The following is a 16,590-nucleotide window of genomic DNA, read 5'->3' as shown; positions in this document are numbered from 1 at the left end:
CTGCCATCTCAAATGGGTTCTGGTTGAAATAACCTAGAACCACACCCCCAAGTCTGCCATCTCAAATGGGTTCTGGTTGGGTAACCTAGAACCAGACCTCCCTCCCCCCCCAACTACCAAGGGTACAGAAGGAGGGACGCAGCCTAGGCCAAGCTTTGTGGGAGATGAGGATTTAATTGGTTTAATTGGGTGGTGAGAGGGGAGCTGAAGGGAGCTCAAGGCCTTTAGGTACTGGATCAGGAACCCCCTCTGTGCCGCTGCCATCGCTCCGGGAAGTGCGGAAGAAGCTGGGGAGGGTGAGGATGAGGAGGCTCCCAGCCAGGAGGAAGGCACCAGCAGCGAGGAAGGAGACCTTGAAGTCCCCAGTCAGGTCCCGCAGCCAACCTGAAAGAGAGCATTGAGGAACCTAGGACCCCCAAACAAGGCACCCCCACGTGCCCCCCCCCCCCCCCCCCGTGTCTGGTTCTAGGTCACCCAAACCTCACGACAAGCCAATGATGTCATTTTATCACCCCAAGGGATGGGAGATCAGGCCAAGCACCACTCCTACATGCTCCCAATGGCAAGTTCTAGGTCCCCCAACTCCAGGAAACATCAGTGGTGGTTGTTTTTGACCCAAAACAATGGGAAGTTAGGCCAAGGATCCCCCCCGCCACGTGCCCTCCATGACCAATTATAGGTCACTCAGCTCCATGACACCTAAATGGCATCATTCTACGTCCCAAAATGATGGAAATGTCGTCCAAGAACCACTATTGGATTCTCCCAGTGACCTTGTTTAGGTCATTGAACTCCACAACATCTCAACAGAGTTATTTTTTGACCCCAAAAGGTGGGAAATTAGGCCAGGAACCACTCCTAGGTGCCCCTCCTCGACGGGTTCTGGGTTCCCCCAACCCCCTGACACCCCCAGCCCCGCTCCAGCTGCCCCCCATCCTACCAGCAAAAGGTGCTCCCAGCAGCGACCCGACGCTCTCAAACATCTGCATGAGGCCGATGGCGTGCAGCAGCCGCCCGGCTCCCACCACCTCAGCCACGCCGGTGAACTGGAGCGGAACGATGGCGCCAGCACAGAACCCATAACCCAAACCCACAGCTGTGAGACCCCCAAAGGACGTCCCCAAAGGGAAGAGCAGCAGTGCCAACCCCGTCAGCACGGACCAAGCGAAGAGGTGACGCAGCAGGGAGGCGGTGGGGTGGGCGGCCAACAAGCCGGCCACCACCCGCCCGATGCCATCGGCCACCGCCGTCACCGCCATCACCAGCCCAGCACGTTGCTCATCACACCCCACTTCTTGGGCACGGGCTGGCCCGTGGACATGGGGCACGTAGTAGCCAGCATCTACCAGCACGAAGGCCAACGCATAGCGGAGAAAGGGGCCGTGATGCAGCAATCCACGCAGCCCCCCTTGGCCACGTGCTGGCGGTGGCCGTGGGGACTCAGTGGGGACATCCAAGGGGCGGAGCAAGGCGCCCGCCACCATCAGGTTGAAGGAGAGGGCGGCCAGCAGGAGCAGGGACCCCCGCCAGCCGTAGGCATCCAGCAGCAGTGGGATCAGTGGCCCCAGAGCCAGTCCCACGACGCTGGCTCCTGCCATGGCCAAACCGGTGGCCATCGCGCGGCGTGTTGGGAAATAGCGGCTCACGGCCCCCAGGGAAGGGGTGAAGACCAACGCCCAGCCCAGGCCTGCCAGGAGAGGTTCTAGGTCAGCCAACGGGATGAGTGGTTCTAGGTCACCCAATGGTTTAGGTCAACGAGGGGGTTGGAGCGGTTCTAGGTCACCCAATGGCTTAGGTCAGCCAGTGGGTTGGGGTGGTTCCAGGTCACCCAATGGTTAAGTCAACCAGTGGGTTGGGCTGGTTCTAGGTCACCCAATGGGATGGGATGATTTCGGTCAACCAATGTGCAGTGGGGTGGTTCTAGGCCAACCAACCGTAGGTTTTCAGTCACTAAACACCTCTCACCCTTCACCAAAAGAAGCCCACGTTCTAGGTCACCAAAACTCTCACCCAAAGAACCCTCCTGCCCTAGGTCACTCAGCCCCCCTCCCACCCCTCAGCTGAAAAACCCTCGCGTTCTAGATCACTCGATATCTCCCACCCCTCACCCACGGAACTCCACGTTCTAGGTCATCCAACATACCTGCCAGCAGCCCCACGCTGAGGTAGAGGTGGGACAGGCGGGTGGCGAAGGCCCCCAGGAGGAAACCCATCCCCGCCAGGAAGCCCCCGGCCATGACCACGGGGCGGGCGCCATAGCGGGTGCTCAGAGCGCTGCCCAAAGGCCCTAAGATGGGGAGGGGGAGTGGTTTCTGTCCCCCCTCCCCCCCCAGAGATCCTCGCTGGTGAGGATGGGACCCCCCCAATGCCCCCATTGCTCCCATCTCCCCCATTGGCCCCAATGTCCCCCCAGTGTTCCCCACTGTCCCCTGTGCCCCCCAACATTCCCCATTGTCTTCTGTGCCCCCCAACGTTCCCCATTGTCCCCTCAGTGTCCCTCCAACGTCCCTAATGTTCCCCCAATGCCCCCAGTTCACCCCAGTGCCCCTCCAGTGCCCCACTCACCCCCCAGCTGCAGCGAGGCGATGGCAGCAGAGCCCACCCAGGCCACGGCCCCGGCCTGTGCCCCAAAGGACCCCCCCAGCGCCCCCAGGCACAGCCCCAGTGCCCGCAGCCCCCCGAACACCAGCCCTGCCTGCAGGAAAGCACCCCCCACCACTGCCCACCCCCAGCGGGGTGGAGGGGAGACCCCCACCATGGAGGATGGGCTGGGTGGCACTGCAAGGTGAGGGGGGGGGTATGTGGTCAGAGGGAGCAATGGGATAGGGGGTCACTGGGATGGGGGGGACGATGGGGTGGGGGGCAATGGAGCGTGGGGAGGTAATGGGCTGGGGGGGTAATGTGGGGTTCTGGGATGGGGGGGATGGGGTAAGGGGATAAATGGGATAAGGGGGACAGTGGAGTGGGGGGGTGAATGGATTGTGTAGGGGCAATGGGGTGGGAGGGCAATGAGGTAAGTGGAAAATGGGATGGGGGGCCAATGGGATATGGGGGTGGTGGGAGAATGAGGGGGGCTATGGGGTGATGGGGGGTAATGAGATGAAGGTGGGCACTGGGATAAGGGGGGGCAATGGGGACAGTAGGGGGACAATGGAACAAAGTGTGGGATACACACAAGGGCTGGGGGGAAAGTGGGGATGGGGGAGGACAGTGGGACAAGGTGGGGGCACTGGTGTCCGGGAGGAGCTCAAGCATCCAGGGCAGGGGGGGCAGCTGCAAAAAGGAAAGGAGGTTATGGGGGAAGGGGGAGAGTGATCCTCGTTATGGGGGGGTCCCCAGTTATGGGGGGGGGGGGGGGGACAACTGTCCCCCATCCACTCCGTACCTGGATATGGCCTCGGGGCAGCTTCTGGGGGGGGAGGGGACAAAGTCCACTTTGGGGGTGGGGGGGACAAAGGGGGACATTTCCTTGAGACTCTGTTAATGATCCACCCCCCCTCCTGCCTTGGAGACCCCCCCCCCCCCCCCCTTGGGCAAAGGGCATAGAGGGGGTGGGGACAGAAAGAGACAGTCCTGGGGGGGACCACGTGAGTTCTATGGGGGGGGGGGGGGGGATATGGTTCAGGGTCCTTTAAGGGGGGTGATACGTCCAGGGGTGGGGGGGTCCGTGGTGGGAGGAGGGGCATCTGAGACCTTTATTTTTGGGAGGGGTCATGTGGCAAATATGGATGGGGGGCACTTGGGTTCTATGGGGTGGGGTCAGGGTCCCATGCTGGGTGAGGGGGGGTCTGGGTGACCTGGGGGGGGGGACATAAAGGGGAGGGGGGAGCATTCTTAGTGTCCTATGGGGAAGGGCCACATGTGAGTCAGGGTGCTGGGGGGATTGGGGAGGGGGGGAATGGCATGTGGGACCCACCGGGGGGGCACCTGGTGGTGGGGGAATTTTTAGGGTCCTATTGGGGGGGGGTGTCTCCTGGGTCCCATGGTGTTGGGTGGAGTGGGGGAGGGGGCTTTATTAGGGTCTGATCCCTCTCTCTGTTTTGGGGTAAAAAACTGCGCTTTCCACCCCCAAATGTTTTGGCTCTGAAGCCTTTTCTGCAGTGACCATATTGAAGTCCCTCATTCGTTTTGTCTTGTTGTGTTTTTAGGGTCAAACTCCCATTTTTGGCTCATTTTAAATGGCTGAAATCCTCATTTTTGAGGCTGGAATCTCCCTTTTAAGATCTGAATCACGCTTCTGTGTCCAGATCCTCAATTTTAGGGCCCCAAACCCCATTTTTTGGGTTCAAAATCTTCATCCTTAGCATCTGAACCCTCTATTTATAGGCCCCAAAGCCTCATTTTAGGGCAAAAATCCTCATTTTGGGCTCAAAATCCTCATTTTTCGGATCCAAAGACTCATGTTCATGATCTGTACCCCCGTTTTTTTAGAACCCTATGCTTCATTTCATGCTTCAAAGTCTTGTGGGTTTTTTTTGCTTGTTTGTTTGCTTTTGTTTTGTGCAAACAAACATTTTTGGGTCCAAAATCTAAATTTCAGAAGACCCAATGCCTCACCATAGAGTCAGAATCCTCAGTTTCAGGTCCGCCCCTCGATTTTATGGGCCTTTTTTGGGGTCAGTTTCATGTGGACAGTTCTAGGTAACCCAACCAGAACCCATTTGAGACAGCAGATGTGGGGGTTTTGTTCTAGGTAACCCAATGGAGACCCGTCTGAGATAGAAGATTTGGCAGTTTGGTTCTAGATAACCCAACCAGGACCTATTTGAGACAGTAGATTTAGGATTTGGCTCTAGATACCCCAACCAGGACCCATTTGAGATAACAGATTTGGGGGTTTGGCTCCAGGTAATTACATCAGAATCCATCTGAGACAGCAGATTCGGCAGCCTGGTTCTAGGTAACCCAACCAGGAACCATTTGAGATGGCAGATGTGGGGGTTCGGTTCCAGGTAACCCAACCAGGAACCATTTGAGACATCAGATGTGGGGGTTTGGTTCTAGGTAACCCAATGGAGACCCATCTGAGATAGCAGATTTTGGGGTCTGGTTCCAGGTAACCCAACCAGAACCCATTTGAGACATCAGATGTGGGGGTTTGGTTCTAGGTAACCCAATGGAGACCCATCTGAGATAGCAGATTTGGGGGTTTGGTTCTAGGTAACCCAACCAGGACCTATTTGAGACAGTAGATTCAGGATTTGGCTCTAGATATCCCAACCAGGACCCATTTGAGACAGCAGATGTGGGGGTTTGTTTCCAGGTAACCCAACCAGAACCCATTTGAAACAGCAGATTTGGGGGGTTGTTTCCAGGTAACCCAACGAGGACTCATTTTAGTTCCAGGTTTTGGGGCTGGCCAGTCAGGAGCTCGGGCTGAGACCAGAAACCAACCACAAATACTTTGCACAATTAAAATATATTACACAAATCCGAGATAATGAGAACAGGGAGAGGATTCGGGGTCGTGAGGGGGGAAGGTGGAGGGTTGGTGGGGTTCTACCGCAGCGATACCCGCGGGTTCAGCTCCACTCCAACGTGTAATCTCTGCCTAATTCCAGTGCAAGCTGGGTGATTGAAAGGACCTTGGGGGGGAAATAATCATGATCATAATAAAAACAAAAATAAACGTTAAGATTGTATCTATTAAAATAAATATCTATTTTTTAAATTAACTGTTTTTAAAAATTACCAAAAAAAAAAAAAACCCCACAAAAAACAAATCTTTTGTCCCAAAGTGATCGTTTTCTGTGCAGCAATTCTGTGTTTTAACACAGTATTTCGCTTTCCTTTTGTCCACATTTTTCTCCCCCAGAATTCCACCCTTTGACCTCTCGGAACACAAAAAATCATTTCTCCTTTACTGATTTCACTCCACCTTCCACCTCTCCTCACGAAAACACCGATTTTCCCCACCCAACGACGCCCAACTTCCCCCTTTCCCCCACTCGACCTTCCCCCCCCTCCCCACAGACACCCATTTCCCACACCCACCCCCCCTTTTCGCCATTCCTCACTCAACCTTCCATCCCCTTCCACCCAAATTCACGTTTTCCCACCCAACCGTCCCCCATTCCCACCCCCCCCCTACCCGGGGCTCTCCCCACCTGCGTTGCGCTGTTGTACATCAGGATGTGCTGTGATGGCAGCTGGGCTCCGTTCTCCCTCACGACGAGCTGCTGCACCGCCGTGCTCTGCCCCAGCACCTGGATGGTGTCGAACTGCAGCCCGTTGGGGTCGGCGTAGCCGCGGTGCTGAACGCGGATCTGCAACGTGTTCTGATGGGGGGGCGGAGCGGGGTCAGATCACACCTCGGTCTCATTTCATCCCATTGCGCTCCATTTTATCCCATTGCACTCCATTTGACCCCATCACACCCCATTGGATCCCATCACACCCCATTGGATCCCATTGCACTCCACCTTATCCCACCGCACTCCATTTGATCCCACTGCACCCCATTTGATCTCATTACATTCCATTTGACCCCATTGCACTCCATTTGACCCCACTGCACTCCATTTGACCCCACTGCACCCCATTTGACCCCATTGCACTCCACCTTATCCCACTGCACTCCATTTTATGCCATTGCACCCCATTTGACCCCATCACACCCCATTTGATCCCATCACGCCCCATTGGACCCCATTGCACTCCACCTTATCCCACTGCACTTCATTTGATCCCATTTCACTCCATTTGACCCCACTGCACTCCATTTTATGCCATCACACCCCATTTGACCCCACTGCACCCCATTTGACCCCACTGCACTCCATTTGACCCCACTGCACCCCGTTTTATCCCATTGTACTCCATTTGATCTCATTTCACCCCATTTGATCCCATTTCACCCCGATTTCTATTTTATATATTCACCCGAATTTAAAGCAATTTGGGAGCTCTTTCATGGGAAATACTCTTAATTACTGCTCTAATTAAGGCCATCCTTATCATTTCTGTGCATTTTCTATGCATCCAGCTTAACCTATTTCATGCTTTTTCAACCCACAAACCTGACGAGCAGTAAAGGAGGTCAGCAGATAAGCACCGTCCTCGTAAGCATCTGTTGGAGAGGAAAACAATGCATCAAATCACATTAATTTGCTCCTAATTAATTAGAGAACTTCTATTTGCATGTGTGGACATGCCTTGAAATAATTTATATTAGTAAAATAAAAACAATTTTGGGGGTTATTTAGGATAATGCACTGCAGATGTAGAGGATAAGAGATGCTTAATGATGTCTTTTCTGATTTTATTAATTGCGTCTTATTATCTCTTAAATATCTCCTATTACTCCTTAAATGTCTGTCCTTATATCTTAAATGTGTCTTATCTGAATTAATTAATACTGAGGAAATGAATTAAATCTTCTGGCTTCTTTATGCTTTCTATTGCTTGAGAAGAAATCTGATTGTCCCATATGGGAATTTATTAATCAGCTCTTATCCGAATTTATTTTAATTTTAATTAATATTTTAATCTGAATGTAATTAAATAATGATTTATTATCTATTAATGCGTATTAAATGCCTCTTATATTTATTAAGATTGAGGATATTGGTTAAATTTTCCCATTTCCTACAAGTTGGAAAGGAAATCTATTTCTCTCTTATTTAAGTGTATTAATTATCTATTATTCATTACATACCTCTCAATAGATATTTCTTATTTATTAATTATCCCTTAGTTTTTCTTAAAAATCTCATCCAAATTCATTAATTATTATTCACGTTATCATTTATTAAATATACCTTTGATTTATTAATACCGAAGACATCACTTAATACTTTTCCCATCAGTTTGAGAACAAATCTTAATATGCCGGATCTGAATTTATTATCTCTTATTATTTATTATCAATTAAGCATCCCTTCTCTGAATTTATTAATATTGAGGAAATGAATCAAATCTTCCCACTTCCTCTCCCTATAAATCTGAGAGCAAATCCAAATGCATCTTATTAATTATCTCTCATAACTTCTTAAACATCTATTATTAATTAATTAGAGATATTCCAGCTCCAATCATGTTAAATTCACCAAGCGTGCCTTTTTTTTTTTTTTTTTTCAGAAATGCTCTCATTTTGACCCATTTTTACCCCATTTTGTCCCATTTTTTTACCCTTGAATCGCGGATCAGTTCAGATTTTTCCCTTTCACGCCTCAAAAATTGCACACATTTTGCCAAATCCAAAATACTATTATTATTATTATTATTATTATTATTATTATTATTATTATTATTGGCTGGCAAATCACTGAGCTGCAATGATAGTAGTCTTTTTTTCAGGGTGGGTGCCCCAAATTTGGGGGAATTTGCCCCAAAATCGCACCGATGCGCACGCCATCGTCCCAGTAGAGCTGCCCCTCTGCCTCCTGGCTGTCATTCAGTGCCACCAGAAGTGCCAATGGGTTCTTTCGGCTGCGAAGGAAAAAAAAAGAAAAGAAAGGGGATTTCCCCCCAAAAATCCCATTTTGTGTTTCCCAAAAATGAAATCGATTTTTTTTATGATAATAAATTGTGTCACAATGACGGACGCCGCACGCAACCCCATTGGATTTGGTTTTAACGGCGCCTGAGATGTTTGAGTTGAACTGAGAGTGGGATGGGTGGAGGAAAACAGAAAAGAGAGGAAACTGCCCCAAAATTCACATCCATTTTCTGATTCTGACCCCAAAATTGGAGGCGTTTCCAACATGAAAACGCATCGCCGTTAATGAAAATTTCATCCTAATTTCTTTTGATGCATTTAAATTTAATTGAGAGTGGGATGGGTGGAGGAAAACAGAAAAGAGAGGAAACTGCCCCAAAATTCACATCCATTTTCTGATTCTGACCCCAAAATTGGAGGCGTTTCCAACATGAAAACACATCGATATTAATGAAAACTTCATTCTAATTGCTTTTAATGCATTTAAATTTAATTGAGAGTGGGATGGATGCAGGAAAACTGAAAGAGAGGAAACTGCCCCAAAATTCAGATCCATTTTCTGATTCTGACCCTAAAATTGGAGGTGTTTCCAGCGTGGAAACGTGATGGTTTTCATGGCAATTTGAAGGCAAAAGAAAATGAATTCCCTGTCTCAGTAATCTGAAATCTATTCGCCGCTCTGTGAAATATTGACCAAAAAAGGGCCGAAATTTGAGTGGAATCTGAAGGGAATCGGTCAATTCCTGGTCCTACCTGTAGGCGGTGGTGTTGGCGGGGGTCTGCTGGGGGAGGATGTAACCGCCGCGGACGTGGAGGTTGATGTGCTCCAAAGGAGAGGGCAGGTTCCTGAATTCACCCCGGAAGCCGACGTATTCACCCTTTTTTGGGGGGGAGAAAATTAGAAATGATGTAAATTACATAAATTCTATGAAATATTCACAGGGTTGGCGCCGCCCATCGTTTAAGTGCAGAAACAGCCCCATTTTCTTTCAAAACAAGGTTAAATATTGGGGTGAAACAATCATGAAGTCGTGAATTGGCACCTACAGCTCATGGGCTCATCCTATTCATGGAGAGAAGCCCACCAGTTCTATCAATTACTTCATAAATCATGCAAATTTTATGAGATATTAAGCAAGTCGGCGCTGCTCATCTTTGAAATTGGGGCATACTCCGTATTTTCAGAGCTGCATTTGAAATGTAGGTGAAACAATTATATATTTTTTCAACTGACCTCTGATGTCAATATTTTCATCCTATTTATGGGGGGAAGAAAAACAAATTATGCTACTTAGTTTTGTAGATTATATGAATTTTGTGAAATATGAAGAGTTGGCACCGCCTGTCTCTTAAGCACCAAAATTGCTCCGTATTTTCAAAACAAGACCTGAAATTCTCATAAAAAGAGGGGAGATTCTGAATTTTCCCCTAAAATTCGCATTATTTATGGGGAAGAGATTATGCATTATTTTATAAATCACGTGAATTTCATAAAATAATAAGGAAGTTGGCCCCGCCCCTTTTCTATGCATGGAAATTGCTCCGTGCTTTGCAGACAGGACCTGAAATCCCCATAAAAGGATGAAATTGTGAATTGTCACCCAAAACCGACGCGCTCAACCCCATTTCTGGGGAAGAAAAGCTGTAAATGATTTTATAAATTATGCCAATTTTCTTTAAGTATGAAGAAATGCTCTCACTGCCCACACGCTGCCTTCAGAAGCAGCTCCGTGTTTTCACGGCAACACCCGAAATTTTGGCAAATCCTCAAAATCGACCATTGGAAGCACCACATTCACTCCGTGCTCTCCTCTGAAGGCATCAGGAAAGGTGAATTCCATTTGGGAAGGATTTTTAATTACTTACTGTGTGGTAATCATACCAGCGGGCGTTCGGGAGGTACGCGTTCACCGACACGGCGCCCTGCAATTAAACAGTTTTGCTTTAATGAACGCCAAAACTGTAATTCCCCTGAAGTGACACCCAATCTGACCCTCAAGTACCCGTACTTTCATTAATTCCCAATATTTCCTTGTTTATTTCTTTTCCCTCCCCAGATTTTCCCAATATTCTGTGCTCTTACCTGGTCCAGCACGGGGCTGATGAGCAATGCTGGGCCCCAGAGAAACTGCCTATATATTTCCCACGTCGTTCTGTCTTCCACAAACCTGGAATTCCAAATATAAAGAGGGTTTTCTGGGGCGATATTAACCATTCTTGTGAAGTATTTCCTCACTGAAGCTTTATTCTCTTTAAAAAAACCCACTTTCCTCTTCCATTAATAGCGGTGAATAACGACGAGCTGCTGCTTAGAAGGAGGTTAATTGATTTTAAGTTTTCAGTGGCAGTAGTTATGGTTATTCACATCAGTCAATTTCAATTAAATTCTAGTTATGAGTTCTCTTTTCTCAGTCGTTTATTGATAATAATAATATATCTGATATGGATATCTGATATTAAACTAATATGATAGTAATTGATGACTGAAAATGAATCCCATTTGCTTTCAATCAGTGCTTGTCAGGAATATAGCGAGATTCTCATGTAAAACCTGCTGAATTTAGGCAAATTGCAATCACAGAATTTATAGATTTAAAGTCCTATATCAAAATTTATTCCACATTTTTTGACAAATTCTGAAATCTCTGAAAATACACGCATCTGTTCTTTCTTTGCTATTTTTCTATTTTTTTTCTATTTTTTTCTATTTTTTTCTACTTCTATATTTTCTTCTATTTCTTCTATTTTCATCCTGTATTTTTTCCTCCATTTTCTTCTATTTTTCCTCCCATTTTTCTTTTTCCCTTTTCTTCTACTTTTCTTCCATTTTTCTTCTGTTTTTCCCTATTTTTTCTTCTGACATTTTTCCTCCATTTTTCTATTTTCCTTCTAGTTTTCCTTCTATTTTTGCTTCTATTTTTTCCTCCATTTTTTCTACTTCTTTTTTCCTTCTATTTTATCTTCATTTTTTTCTTCGTTTCTCTGCTTTTTCTACATATTTTTTCTCATTTTTTTCTATTTTTCTATTTTTTTTCTATTTTTTTTAAATGCAAAATCACTTTGCCCCGAATACGTTACCATCTCCCCCAAAATCTCATGATGTTTTCTCAAAATTCCATCTTTTTGGCTTCTCCCCTTATAATTTTTGAACAATTTGAATCCCAAATTCATATCTGAACCCCAAACTTACATTTGAATCCCAAATCCGTATTCACATCCCGAATCTATATTTTAATTCCAAATTCACCTTCGAACCCCAAATTTACACCGTACTCCCAAATCCACATTTGAGTCCCAAATTTGCTCTTGAGCCCCAAATTCCCACTCGAATCCCCAACTCGCAGCTCTTCTAGGAGGGTTTGGGGCCACGCAGCGGGTTTGGGGGAGGAAGGTGGGGTTTTGGGGGGGGAGGAGCCCACACTCACTCGTGGAGCAGCGGGCGCACAACTGTGCTGCCGTGGGCGGAGGCGTCGTACATCAGCGTGTAGAGGTAGGGCAGCAGCGTGTAGCGGATGTTCAGCACATCCCTGGAGATATCCTCAAACGTGGAGTTCCACGCCACGGGGTCTTGCCTCTAAAAAGGGAAAATTCAGTTATTTCCTTTGGGAGGAAAGAAAAAATGTTAAAGATTTGCTCATTTTTTCCCATTTTCGTTGTTGTTGTTGTTTTCATTCCTTCGAAAGTGGTTTAATTCAGTGGTGGTTGTGGTCAGATTTGCCCCAAAATGCAGGAAAAAAAAGGAATTCAAGCTTATGCATGACTCAAAAATTGATATAATTTGGGAGCGGTAATCGCCAATTTGCCTCAAAATGAAGGAAAAAAGCATTGAAATAGTTTAGTGGTGATAATTGTCAAATTTACCTCAAAATGAAGGAAAAAAGGTGTTTTTCATCTTACACACCACTCAGAGTTTGGTATAATTTGCTGGTGGTCGTAATCAAATTTGCCTCAAAATGAAGAAAAACTCATTTTTCATCTCGTATGACAATCAGAATGATATAAATGTTATGAAATGTTAAGAAAATTGGCACTGTTCGTCTTTTAGGTGTGGAAACATCTATTTTCAAAACAAGATATGAGGTTCCCATAAACAGTGTTTAAATTTGCCACTAAAGCCAACACATTCTCCTCTTTATGAGGGAAAAACCCGTAATTTTAACAAATGATTGTGTAAATCACATTAATTCTGTGAAATACTAAGAAAATTGGCGCTGCCCATCTTTAAAATGGGGAAACAGTGCCATATTTTCAAAGCATGATCTGAAATATGAAAGAAAAAATGATGCATTTCTTAACTGTCGCCCAAAGCCAATGTATCCATCCTATCTATGGGAAAAAAAAAAAACCCACAAATTTTATACATGATTTTCTAATTTGCGTAAATGTAATGAATTATTAAGAAAGTTGGAACCTGCATTCTAAATTTGGAAAATAGCGTCGGATTTTCAAAAGAATATTTGAAAATCTCATTAAAGAATGATCGATTCCTGAATTCCTGCCCGATTGGAGTTGTGTAGATGGATCTGAAGAAGGGGGTTTTATGGGGGGGCGGGAATGGATCTGTGCGAGGTGGACGATGGGGGGCACAGTCACCTTGGCGCCTTTCCCGTTGTGGTTCCTTGAGAATGGGTAGAAGGCTCCCAGCTCCATCCAGCGAGCGCACAGCTCATATTCCGAGTCTGAGAAAAACCCACAGATGTCTGCTCCGGTCTGAAAATCCCAAAGAATGATTCAAGGACAATTCCAGAACCCCAACGTGGCTGCACTGTGTGCTTTCGTTTGGAAGAAGGTGATAAACCGGGATGGGCGGGGAAGGAATGAATGAGGGACTTACGTAGGATACTCCGAAGAGGCTGAACTCCATCATACCTGCAAGGATAACAGAATTCAGGGGTTTCAGCTGTGGAATATTTGGTATTTTCAGCTGTGCAATAGGATTTGGTATTTTCAGCCATGAAGCACAGTTCGGTATTTTCAGCCGTGAGATATGATTTGGTATTTTCAACCACGAAATGCGATTTGGTATTTTTAACTGTTAAATGTAATTCAGTATTTTCAACCACGAGGTACAATCTGGTGTTTTCCGCTGTGAAATATAATCCGGTATTTTCAGCTGTGAAACATAATTTGGTATTTTCATCTGTGAATTAAAAGGAATGAAGAATTTGAGGGTAATACGGTCAACAGGGTTCAGCCCAACACAATGGAAATGGGGAGGAATTTTTTAACGATGTGGAATGATGATGGAAACAAAGAATTTGAGGACAGTGGGGTCAACGGAGTTAAACCTTTCGTAATGATAGTGGTAGGGAAAGAGATCCAGAAGGAATCGGCCATCATTGTTCAAACAATAGGATTTTATATGTGGAAATGATGTGTTTTTGGGGAAGGAAACGCGGGTTAATGGCACTCCACTGACTCACCAATGATGGATTTTGTCATCTGGTCCCACGCAGCCGTGTTGTCCCCCAGCCAATGTCCTGCCCACTGCCCACTGGTGGGGTAGGTGGAGCGCGTGATGACGATGCCCCGCTCCTTCGTGATCCTCCGCAGCGCACTGGGGGGCAACAAGTGATCCTCAGTGCTCATTTGAAAGGGGTTTTGGGGAGAAAAAGGTGGAAAACAGAAAAAAGACCAAAAAAAAAAGGGTGACTTACTCCAGGGTGGGTTTGGTCTGGGACCACCCGTAGAGGTTGTGGACATCGTAGTGGCGCAGCTCGGTGCCATCCGCCAGGATGTGGACGCCCTCCATGCAGAGGGTTTTGTAGGCCAGGCCCTCTTCTCGCCACCCCAATTCTGTGGGAAATGGGGTGAAAACACGCACATTTTAACAAAAACTTGGAAAAATTACTTCTTGTTGGCATCATCTTCATTGGGGTTTGCGTCCTTTTATGTGGCGGCGTGGTCGCTTGTTTTATAACCCAAACAAAATGGTTGGAGGTTCTGAAGTTTAGAAGAGGCAGAAATCGCCCACGTTCCCCCATAGGATTGGACGTCTGGAATGTGGGAAAGACAGAATTTGCTGACATTCCTTTCTGCAAGCGGATCTGTGGAATTTGGGTGAGGCAGAAACTGCCGACGTTCCATTCTGAAATTGGATTTCTGAGGTTTAAGAAAGACAGAAAGTGCTGATTTCCCTTCCTAAAATTTAGGGAATTTAGGAAATTGCTGATAATCTTCTTCAGAATGGAAATTCTGAAGCTTAGAAAGGCAGAAATTGCCACTATTCCTCTAAAAATTGGATCTCTGAAACTGAGGGAAGGCAGAAACAGCTGATACTCATTTTTGACGTATTGGGTCATTCAGAGATGAATGACTTTTCTTCATAATTTTATAGACAGCTACATTTAGGGTTAGGGTTTATATTTTTATACGTTTGTAGTTTGCATTTCTGCACAGGAAAGGCAGAAATCACTGATATTCACTTCTGAAATCGGATTTCTGAAGTTTGGGGGAGGCAGAAATCAACGATATTCCCTTCTCGAAGAGCTCTGAGGTCGCTGCTGACACCAAAGGCTGTCATTAAACGTGTCAAAAATTTTCCGAAAATTGGGACTTTTTTCTCTCTTTTTTTTTTTTTTTTTTTTTCTTGTTGGGTTTCTGGGTTCAGGGATTTAAGGCAATTCTGTCTCACAGGAAATGCACCAATAAACGTAAAAGTGAATGGAGGGGTTCGTTCAACTCCTTGATTTAATTTAAAAAGGGGCTCATTGGACCATTTCCTTATTAAATCAGCCACTAATTAAGCAGACTTACGGGGCACGTATGGGGGATGATTGAGCTCTTGATTTCTGCAGCCCCAAACCGCCCCATGAACGAAGCTGGAGGGTTCATTCATGTCCTGAAAAAAAAAAACAACCAAAAAAAAACCCTCAAACAAACCCAAAGCTGAGCAAATTTCACTCCAGTGTGGCACATTTGGGCTTTTTCCCCCCCCAGATATTAAATTCTTTCCCAATGGGTTCATCAACGTGATCTGAAAGTCACAATTTTTCACCATCAGATGCCGAAAATCATTATTTAATTATTTTTCTCGACTTTCTGTTATTTGTTCTCAACTTTTCAGTTTTAATTTTTATTATTTCGTTTTTAAAACTCTTCTTTCTTCTTTCATTCTTTTTTTCCATTTTTTTTCCTTTTTTTTCTCCTCATTTTTTCCTTTTTTCAGCCTTTTTATTCCTTCCCCTTCCATTCTGTTTTTTTTAAATCATTTTTCCTCCCTTTCTCGTTTCTGAATCTTTTCTCCTTTCTTTCTCACTTCTAATTGCTTTTAATTCCTTCTCCATTTCTGAAATTATTTTTCCTCCCTCTCTCATTTCTAAATGATTTTTCATTTCTTTGTCACTCTTACAATTCGTTTTCATTCCTTTTTCATTTTAAAGTCATCTTACGTCTTTTTTAATTAATTTTGTTTCATTTTTCGTTGTTTTCATTACTTTTTTTAAAGATCTTTCCTCACTGTCTTCGTTATTTCTATTTCACCACTGCCACACTCCACCCAATCTGTGTTAATGCCATTAAGTGCTACAAACCCACATAAACCACCACCATGCACCAACGTAATTAATCACGAACAAACGATGCCCCAAACGCACCCGCAACAATCCACAACAACGCAACAAAAAGGCACCCCAAAAAAGGGCAGGGAAGGGCAACTCACGATCCAGATGCCGTCATATTTGAGGCTGAGGGAGGCGTTGCGGGGGTTCTCGTAGACCTCCTGCAGTTCTGTGCTCCACCACTCCACCGTGGAGTTGCGGAAGAAGTCGGGGAATGCCGTGTATGCACGGTAGAGCTGCGGAGGGGGAGGGGAGAGTGGGGGTGGGGGGGAAGGGGGGGAAGGGGTTGCACTCAGTGGGTTCCAACTGACTTAAAAGCATCCGGCATAAAACAACAGAAATGGGAAAGCTTGGGGTGACAAATAGGGATGAAAATCGGCACAGAAATCCATACAAAAATCTGTATGGAAATTCGGACAAAAAATCCGTACAGAAATTTGGACAAAAATCCATACAGAGATTCGTACAAAAGTCCATACAGAAATTTATTACAAAAATCTGTACAGAAATTTGGACAAAAATCCATAGAAAAATTCACACAGAAATTCAAATTAAAAAAAAAAAAAGTATAAAAATTCCACGACGTAGCAT

The 16,590-nt window shown here is 45.8% G+C and overlaps 2 protein-coding genes across 4 annotated transcripts in view; both read right to left on the bottom strand.

The window, feature by feature from the left end:
* Positions 1 to 154: 154 nt before the first annotated feature.
* On the bottom strand, positions 155 to 3,273 carry SLC16A13 (solute carrier family 16 member 13). 2 transcript variants are annotated; one of them, XM_015273019.3, is made up of 4 exons: positions 2,566 to 3,273; positions 2,144 to 2,287; positions 941 to 1,687; positions 155 to 384 (listed from the first exon to the last, which is right to left on the bottom strand). In XM_015273019.3, the coding sequence occupies exons 1-4, from the start codon at positions 2,756 to 2,758 to the stop codon at positions 182 to 184; spliced, it is 1,287 nt and encodes a 428-aa protein (XP_015128505.3). In that variant the 5' UTR covers positions 2,759 to 3,273; the 3' UTR covers positions 155 to 181. The 2 variants fall into 2 exon arrangements, with proteins under 2 accessions (XP_015128505.3, XP_040513114.1); XM_040657180.1 differs by having other exon boundaries at positions 941 to 1,694; positions 2,151 to 2,287.
* Positions 3,274 to 5,400: 2,127 nt separating this feature from the next.
* Positions 5,401 to 16,590, bottom strand: part of MGAM (maltase-glucoamylase (alpha-glucosidase)) — a 49,902-nt gene continuing 38,712 nt past the window's right edge. For both annotated transcript variants that reach the window (XM_040657176.2, XM_040657177.2), the window contains 14 exons: positions 16,101 to 16,235; positions 15,197 to 15,281; positions 14,098 to 14,236; positions 13,864 to 13,997; positions 13,275 to 13,309; positions 13,034 to 13,150; positions 11,866 to 12,014; positions 10,524 to 10,608; positions 10,307 to 10,363; positions 9,194 to 9,318; positions 8,342 to 8,430; positions 7,020 to 7,069; positions 6,108 to 6,278; positions 5,401 to 5,585 (listed from right to left, as the gene is read on the bottom strand). In XM_040657176.2, coding sequence (XP_040513110.1) covers positions 5,523 to 5,585; positions 6,108 to 6,278; positions 7,020 to 7,069; positions 8,342 to 8,430; positions 9,194 to 9,318; positions 10,307 to 10,363; positions 10,524 to 10,608; positions 11,866 to 12,014; positions 13,034 to 13,150; positions 13,275 to 13,309; positions 13,864 to 13,997; positions 14,098 to 14,236; positions 15,197 to 15,281; positions 16,101 to 16,235 — 1,434 coding nt within the window. In that variant the 3' untranslated portion in view covers positions 5,401 to 5,522. The remainder of the gene's footprint in view (positions 5,586 to 6,107; positions 6,279 to 7,019; positions 7,070 to 8,341; positions 8,431 to 9,193; positions 9,319 to 10,306; positions 10,364 to 10,523; positions 10,609 to 11,865; positions 12,015 to 13,033; positions 13,151 to 13,274; positions 13,310 to 13,863; positions 13,998 to 14,097; positions 14,237 to 15,196; positions 15,282 to 16,100; positions 16,236 to 16,590) is intronic.

This window comes from Gallus gallus, unplaced genomic scaffold (genome assembly GCF_016699485.2).
Source record: "Gallus gallus isolate bGalGal1 unplaced genomic scaffold, bGalGal1.mat.broiler.GRCg7b scaffold_59, whole genome shotgun sequence".
Taxonomy (NCBI): Eukaryota; Metazoa; Chordata; class Aves; order Galliformes; family Phasianidae; genus Gallus; species Gallus gallus.
Note: the sequence above shows the minus strand (reverse complement) of the source record. Positions and strands in the feature narration are given on the sequence as shown.

Bases quoted from the DNA above. Each gene is read 5' to 3' on its own strand.
- SLC16A13 (XM_015273019.3), bottom strand. From the start codon at position 2,758: ATGGTGGGGGTCTCCCCTCCACCCCGCTGGGGGTGGGCAGTGGTGGGG. The intron at 2,288-2,565 runs GTGAGTGGGGCA...TCCCCATCTTAG, and splicing joins CGCCTCGCTGCAGCTGGGGG to GGCCTTTGGGCAGCGCTCTG. The intron at 1,688-2,143 runs GTATGTTGGATG...CTCTCCTGGCAG, and splicing joins CAGCGTGGGGCTGCTGGCAG to GCCTGGGCTGGGCGTTGGTC.